General features: G+C 46.9%; 1 protein-coding gene across 1 annotated transcript in view; it reads left to right on the plus strand.

Moving 5' to 3' along the window:
- Positions 1 to 3,261: 3,261 nt before the first annotated feature.
- LOC135106415 (maltase-glucoamylase-like) overlaps positions 3,262 to 8,821 on the plus strand; it is a 90,190-nt gene continuing 84,630 nt past the window's right edge. The window contains exon 1 of the mRNA XM_064015413.1: positions 3,262 to 3,408. Within this exon, the coding sequence (XP_063871483.1) occupies positions 3,303 to 3,408 (106 nt within the window). The 5' untranslated portion in view covers positions 3,262 to 3,302. The remainder of the gene's footprint in view (positions 3,409 to 8,821) is intronic.

The raw sequence follows: 8,821 nt of genomic DNA on the forward strand, positions 1-8,821 counted from the left end.
GATATCAACGATATTCTACGCCAGCTACACCTCACCCAGGTCGTGGACTTCCCCACCCACCAGCAAGCCATCCTCGACCTTATACTGACAGACCTGGGCCAGCAGTACTCGCCCCCCAAACCGCTGCCTCCCATGGGACGGAGCACCCACCTCTCCATACTGTGGACACCCACACCCACCACCTCGACCCCCCGGTCAGCCGTCACCAGGACCCACCGCCCCATGCCTGACTCAGCCATGAGGGAGTTTGGGCAGTGGGTGACACAACACCCGTGGACCGAGGTGCTGGATGTGGAGGACGTCCACTTAAAATGGCAGAATTACGTCACCACCACCACAGAGGCCTTCCACCACTACTTCCCAACCAAGAGCGTCACAACGCATCCTTCTGATGCTCCCTGGATGACACCCCGCATTAAAAGACTCATGCGTCAGCGGACCTGGGCGTTCCACTCCTGCCCGGTCCTTTACAGGAAACTAAGAAACAGAGTAATCAGGGAGATTAAGGCTGCAAAGGCAAACTATTACCCAGACAAGATACACCACCTCAAGCTGACCAACAACAGACAGTGGTACGCTAAGATCAAAGCTTTGTGTGGCCTACAAAAGCACACTTCGTCTCTTCCTTGCACCTCACACCTTCCTGCTACTCTCGCGGCTCAGGAGATGAACGATCACTTTGCTGCTATCTGTCAAACCTTTCCTCCCCTCCACACCACTCTGCTTCCTGCCTATCTTCCGGCCCCCTCTCATCCCCCCAGTGTCCAGGCGGTGGATGTTTTTAAGAGAATACTCAAATTCAAACCAAGATCCACCACACCCACTGACCTTCCTATAAAAATTTACAAGGAATTTGCTGTAGAGCTAGCAACACCGCTATGCTCAATAATAAACGCTTCACTCTCCCAACACTCTTGCCCCGAGGACTGGAAGACATCTTACGTCACCCCCATCCCCAAAACCTCCAGTCCACAGTCACTCAATGACCTCAGACCAGTCTCTATCACCCCCATCCCTAGCCTTATTTGTGAAGATTTTGTATATGACTGGGCCTACACCAAAATCTGTAATACCGTGGATATCAGACAGTTTGGAAATATTAAAGCCACCTCCACCTCCCATTACCTGACCAGCTTCCTTGAATTCATCCACAGCCACCTGGACAAGCGAAACACCTCTCTAGCTGTTGCTTTTGTGGACTTCAAAAAGGCTTTTGATCTTGTTGATCACACTGTTGTCATCAGCAAGGCAGTGAGTCTGGGTCTCCCTCCTAACCTGATAGCGTGGCTAGCCGACTTCCTCACAGGGAGGCGTCAGGCCGTTCGCTATCAGGGCTCTGTCTCTACTTTCCAACAGCTGACTTGTGGGGTCCCCCAGGGGACCAAGATGGGTCCTCTATGCTTCCTCCTCCTCATTAACGACGCCCTCACTGACACTCCCCATCGCTGGAAGTATGTGGACGACTGCACCGTGGGCGTCCCAGTTTCCACCAAGAACCCGGACTACTCGCCACTGCAAGCGATCCTGGAGCGGCTGCAGACGTGGACGGAGGAGAGCAGGAAGACCATCAACCACAACAAAACTGTGGTGATGCATTTCTGTACTTCCTCTGTACCAGTGCCCCCTCCCCAGCTCTCAGTGGGCCCTCACCCCCTCCAGGTGGTCCGATGTGCCAAGCTCCTCGGAGTCACGGTGGACGACCAGCTGACCTGGAAGCAGCATGTCGCCAGCACCATAAGATCAGCTACCTACAGGCTGTACATGCTGCGCAGACTCAGGTCGCTGGGGACGCCGACAGATGAGTTAAGGGGGGTGTATCTTACTTTCATCCTCCCCAAACTCATGTACGCCTCCCCAGCGTGGTCCTCCTCCCTCACACAAACTCAACAGCTACAGTTGGAGAGTGTGCAGAAAAGGGCGTGCAGGGTCATCCTTGGCCCTGCATACACCACCTATGAAGAAGCCCTGAACACCCTGAAGCTGTCCAGACTGTCCACCAGGTACAGTGAGGCTCTAGAGAAGTTTGGAAGGGGACTTCTGAATCATCCACGTCTCAGGAACATGCTGCCGCCTGACGTGCCTCGCCCTACCCGCACCACCAGACACCACAATAAGATAACGCCCCAAAAGGCGCCACGTACGGACCGGTACAGACTCAGTGCGATTCCCACCATGGTGCGAGCCATCAATCAATAGTCTCTTCTAGATTTGACTTACCTTTAGGATTAATGTCAAGTATTTCCCCACCCCCAATGTACATTTTCAGTTTGTTGACTGCCTAAAGAATAAACCGTTTATTATTATTATTATTATTATTATTATTATATCTACAGTACCGACGAGTCCCGTTACGAGGTGCCGATGCCTCTCAACCTGCCGGAATTCCGTGACGCTGAACCAGAATACTCGTTGGGTGTGCCTGCCTTGGGTGATCACTTCAGATTCAACGTGATCAGAAGCCATACTGAAAACACACTGTGTGTGTGTGTGTGTGTGTGTGTGTGTGTGTGTGTGTGTGTGTGTGTGTGTGTGTGAATGTTTCATCGGTTATAAGATGAACACGTTAAATAATAAATATGAGGAAAGAGTAAATTTTAATCAATGTTTCATAAAGAATTCACTCCTTATTAAAGATCAAAGCTTCTCTCTCTCTCTCTCTCTCTCTCTCTCTCTCTCTCTCTCTCTCTCTCTCTCTCTCTCTCTCTCTCTCTCTCTCTCTCTCTCTCTCTCTCTCTCATTATCATCATACTTTGCACAAATTCAACACAGCAGAACTCTTCACCTTTGAGGACCATATTTTCCAGTCATTGCTTTCCTGCGCAGATGATTGTCCTTAATCCTTGATTGGAATCAGAATGTTAAAACGCAAGTATGAAGTGTATGACGGACTGTCAGATTGCAAGAAAAATATTTGTGATGGTTACAGAGCCGCCTACTCGTACTCCTACTGCCGGCTGAATATTAGAGTTCCACATTGAAACTGGATTTTTATAATATTACATTTATTATAATTAAACTTATTTCACCACTACTTCCATACCTAATAACAACTAGAAAATGCCAATCCAGGAAAACAAGACACGTGAGGCTGACACTAAGTCTAGTGATAATATCGACTAAAAGCGTCACCGAGAATCAAGTTGAGTAAGACAGGGGGATGAATTTATTTATCATTCTTACATAAAAAAAAATACATCAGGTGTTTTCCCGCCCAGACCTAATCTCATGTCCACCTGCCGGTTCATGCGTATATAAGGCGCAACAGCTTGCCCTGCCCACCACACAGGATAACCAACGCCGTGATGCACGGAGGCCGGACACCTCGGTCGCTGCTACTGCTGCTGGCGGCCTGCACTCTCGTTGGTGGCCAGCAGACCAAACTACAGGCCATAGAATGCCCTTTCCCAGGTAGAGAGAGAGAGAGAGAGAGTGTGTGTGTGTGTGTGTGTGTGTGTGTGTGTGTGTGTGTGTGTGTCCCTGCTAACCACACACCTGAAAACCTGAAAACAATGACTGAAAAGAGCATGGTGAAACATATCACAATGGTAATACGAAGACAGCCGAGCATAGAAAAATTTATTGTAGTAAAAAGGAATTTAAGGCGGCAAAACGCAGGGCAAATTTCTCTTAACATGTTGGCCGTTTTTGTTGCCTGTTGGGGAAAACGAGTAACGAATAACAGGATTTGGTATATCGAGAAGAACGGAAAATGGTTGTGTTGTCGGACGTGTTAGGAGTATTTGGAATCAAATGACTATCGTGCTACAAGCTATAAATATAAACTGAATATAAACTATTGTACTTTATGAGACAAATTTTCAACTACAAAACTGAAGAAAAAACAGTAAATGTGCGGTTGTGTGATTGTGGTGTGTGAAATTACCTATAGCGTTTATATGACAACTGCAGCTAGGAAGATAAACCATATGGTGGAATCCCTCCCTAAGTTTTGCAGGAGTGAGCAAGTTTGGCACAATTTAATTGAGCTAATGAAGGATTATCTTATGCTATGGGATCACCGCCACAAGTTATTCAAGAAAACTCTGGCAAAGAAAAGTCAATGCCAATGGGAATAACGACAGGTGCCGGTGTTGGATGACGTTGGTGGTGACCATGACACTGGCAGGTTTTTCCCACTCATGTGTGTAAACTAACTGCTGCGAGTCTTTGCCATTGTCTAACACCCTTCATCCCTCATAGCGGCTTCATATAAACGCAACTAGCATAAAATATATTGTGTTCTAGCAAAGATCAAAGCGTTGAGATCTTATGGGATTCAATATTTTGATGCAGTCTCCAAAATATTCATCAGTTATGGTGATATCCTTTGGCTGACAAGATACAGTGGTAAGAATGGGGACTGAGGGAGAGAAATAGCACAGAACATCGCCAGGTTGGCAGATGGTGTGTACTATATATTGGTGATGCGGGGCCTGGGAGAGGTGCACTGACAGCTTTGAGAGAAGAAATGTAAGCAGATACGATGTAACGAGACTGACCGGCGAAGTAAGGCCAGTCTCTCTATTGGTTTTGGCGCAGAAGATGCTGGATCATTCGCTGATAATTAATCTTTATTTATCGACTAGTAAAATGCCTTGATAGGGAATTAATGTGCATCAGTACCCATCCGGTACAGAATAACCACCAAAAACATATAGCAGCTCTTTGCCAGACACCTATCAATTTCAACTTCATATAACTTAAACTTTACTTGAGTTGACAGTTGGTTATATATATATATATATATATATATATATATATATATATATATATATATATATATATATATATATATATATATATATATATATATATATATATATATATTGTTGCCCGCAGCAATGTAAGGCCCTGTAGAAAGAAGAATGAAGAAAGAATAGATGAGAAGTAAGAACGAATGAAGGAAGGAGGAAGAGAGAGATGAAAAGAAAAATAGGCTGGGGACAAGAATTTGATGCATCTCTGACGCATAGCATATCGGTAGCACTTAATATAACTTTCATTCACAAAGCGTCACTCACACTCTCCCCACAATTTTCCCTATTTCCCATTGTTCATTCAGTTTGAGTCTCAGCCAGCATTTAGTAGAATTGCTCTTGATGATAAAATAATCAGTATTAATCCAGTTTAGTCACTAGAATTTTCAGAAGGAAAGTGTTTTGTTCATATAAGCCAGCACGGGGTGAGGCGAGACAGCGGGCATCATACGAGTATATATGTATGTCGCCATCCCACCTTCTCTCTTATACACACTTGTGGTCGCAGGGTGGAAGAGTGTTAGCCTTGCACTCGTGAGTTAGGCACAGCCCAACCTTGAGACAAGTTGGACATACAGTCAGAAGGCAGACACATGGAGGAAACTGGGTGGGGGTTTTACAGGTAGACAGGTCATTTGTTTTAAGGGGATAATTGAGTAATTACTCAGTAAGCCCCTGCATATATATGTAGCTTTAGGCATCTCCCTCCAGCTGCCTGTTAGTATACCAAGCTGTAAGCTACGTTAGATAGATATTTTAGATATTCGGGACGTGACTCCTTGGCTAAGTCTGTGTGTAATCTGGGTTTTGTTGCAGTGAGTGGTCCCTGGGACAAGGAGACAGTTGTTTGTTTTTTTCGTTGTCTTTTGTGTGCCCACATTCAGTTTATGCCATGGAGGGCAAGGCTGGTAGCAGGGTTGACCCGTGACCTGAGTCCCCTGCCTCTGCTGTAAGCGGCAGCATAGATTTAAAGTAGTTCGGTGTGAGGACAACTAGTCCCATAACTAGTGTCCATGGACGTGTTAGCCCTGCCCGCAGCATTGGTGGCTTCTCCAAAATCGAAGGCATGTCTGAGAAGATGAGATTTAAGTTGGAGATGAGCAGAATGTAGTTGGAAACAGAGGAGGCTAGAAAAGTTAAGAAACCGGAGACTGAGGAGGAGAGAGAACTGAGAAGGCTTGAACAAGAAGCCAAAGAAAGGAGAATGAAGGCTGAGGAAGCTAGAAAAACCAGGACGCTAGAAGCCAAGCGGGAGGCAAGGAGGCTTAAAGCCGAGAAGAAGGAGATGAGGTTACTTGAGGCGGAGAAAGAGGCGAAGATGTATGAGAGGGAAGAAGCTGAGAAGAATACAAAGTTTGAAGCGGAGAAGACGAGGATAGGAGTTAATTCACCTCATGGCTTGAGGAGAGGAGGAGTGAAAGAGAATGCAGTTGAAAGCCATATGGTGAGGAGTTTGAAACTGATACTAGAGTTTGATAAGAAGAAGGTGACATAGTAGTTCAAGAGGTTTGAGAAAAAGGCAGCCGAATTTGATTGGCCTCAAGAGCGATGGGTTGGTCTTGTGGCAAATATGTTGAAGAGCAAGGCCTTGGAAGTTTATGATAAGATGTTAGTTAAGGATTTGGAAGGTTATGAAGAGTTTGAAGTTGATATCCTGAGAGCTTATAAGCTGCGGACGGAAGCGTACAGGCTGTAGTTCCGTGGAGAGAAGAAGAGGCCCAGTGCTTCATATCTTGAGTGTGCTCGGTACCTGGAGGAGACATTTGAAAAGTGGATTGCTAGGGAGCAGGCCACCTCCTACCGTGAGTTAAAAGAACTCGCGGTAATGGGACACTGTAAACGTGGCCAAGAAAGAACTGGTGCCGCTGCTCAGGGAGAAAAAGTTCAAAAGCCTAAAGGAGTCAGCGACGTGGGCGGATGACGTCCGCCACGTGTTGGCGTACCAGCCTCTCCCACGTTGGATTGGTGGTATGTCTGGAGGGGATGGGGATGCTTTGTCTGGTAGCGCGGCAGGCGCCAGTATGTCTAGAGGATCACGTTTTAGTAGTGGCTTTGGGAATAGGTTTGGGCGAATAAGCCCAGTTGGAAATAAGTCTCAACCCAGCCCTGGATGAAGACAGACTGGGAGCATGCAGCACAGCACTCCCAGGTACAGGACCCATCCCATGTGCCATTACTGTAAAAATACTGGCCACTTTAAATCTAACTGCCCAAAATTAGTAATTGCCACACCTTCCAAGATTCACCAGAAGCCGGTGGTTTTGATTGTGTCTCATGGCCGTGACCCGGCGAGTGATGAGACCCGGCCTGTATTTGGGGGTGATGGTGGAAAGGCTGGAGTGGCCGCCCCCTCGTCTGTTGATACCTCATCTTCCCCTTTGAGGTCTGAATTAGACTGGTGTCGTCCTTTCTTGAGTCAGGGCACTGTTGAGATTGACAGGATTGAGTACCTTGTCACAGTTTTGAGAGACGCAGCCGCACAGCAGTCGCTGTGCCAGAATGTGACTAGGAGGCGAGTTGCCTCAGATCAGCCTGCATGGTGCTGGGGAACTGGCGGCATAGAAAGCTTCGCTATGGCGGAGATGAGGCTTGTATGCCCGCCAGTGACAGCAAAGGAATGGGTGGCACTAGCGGAGGACCTGCCCCAGCACTCTGACTCAAAAACGACTTGTCCAAACCCTTGCCAACAGCGAGACAAGCTTCTGGGCACTCTGCCCCCATTGGGGCACCAACACTAAAACTGCACTCCTCTAGTGGTGGCCCTGTCTTATTGCAGTCGATCCCAGGAGTCACAGATTCCTCAAACATCCGACGCCAGGGTGTTCGCCTCACCTTAGAGCAAATAATAACTGAACAGAGTCAGAAGTAACAGCATCTTTCACATCTGGGTCGCTTTCCTCGGATGGAATGGGCTGGCCAAGGGGCTCATGTTGAAGCCAGAGCTTGTCGCATTGTGATGGCCACGTGTGTTTGTTTTGCTCCGTGTGCTGGGGTGTGTGTGCTATATCCAGGAGAGGAACAGCCATTAGTTCACTGTGAAGTTACCTGTGTCATCAAGGAGTCGGTCGGAAGCAGACTTGGTTGTGTCACACCCGGGAAGTATTATTGTGCTTTGTTAAGAGCGGACAGATAGTACCTCATTTTCGTTTCATCACTTTTATGAGTGTGGTACGTTGGCTGCATGGAGCCACGAGCGGGCAAACGGGAGTGATTTTGTGGGATGTGAAGGCCAAGAGGTGAGAATGATGTGTCCTCCAGTGAGGAGATTTGAGGAGGCCAGCGAGTCAGATTTGCTTGGCGGCCCAAGGGAGAGATTTATTTGGCCGGGAAGAGTAATACCTGGCAGTGCCGTGACAGTGCGCAAGGAGACGACAGTTACTGGTGGGCTCATCATGTATGCAGAGGCAGGGATATCATCGTTGCATGGTGACTCTTGTCAAGGTATCTTGTGAAGAAAATATCGAAGGATTAGGTTGTGTAATGAAGAGAGGAGGAGAGGTAAGAGTAACAGTAGTAGCAAAGCTAGTGAAAGGAGATGACAGACAGAGGAGTAGTAACCAGAGTCACAGGAGAAGTTGGCGTGGCTGTAGCTGCTGGCAGAGAGAGATAGTTATCTCTCTCTGTCAGAAGAAGTTATCTCTTCTGCCCTGCAGAAGAAAAAATGTACACCGACATAGCCGTGAAGACCATAGATCATGGCATTTAGTCAGGGACGGGTCTCGGAGGAGGAGTAGGAGGAGGAGAAAGAAGAAATGGCAGTCTAATTTGGAGGGTCCAGTGGAAGCCCCAGTTGTTTCCAGTCATTGTTGTAATTGATCATGTCAATGCTGTAATAGTGTTTGATATTTTGTGATGAATATACGCCCTGCGTTGAATCCTGTACTTTGCTCCGAGTAGTTATGTGCCACGTTTGAAAGTTTATGTTCCCAAAAATTTTCGTAAGTGTATATCTCTCGAATTTTTTTTTTTTTTTTTTTATATATAAGGGAGCGTGTTGTGCACAGTGATGTAAGGTGCTACAGAAAGAAGAAGGAAGAAAGAATAAATGAGAACTAAGAACAAAT

This window comes from Scylla paramamosain, chromosome 13, assembly GCF_035594125.1.
Source record: "Scylla paramamosain isolate STU-SP2022 chromosome 13, ASM3559412v1, whole genome shotgun sequence".
Classification (NCBI taxonomy): Eukaryota; Metazoa; Arthropoda; class Malacostraca; order Decapoda; family Portunidae; genus Scylla; species Scylla paramamosain.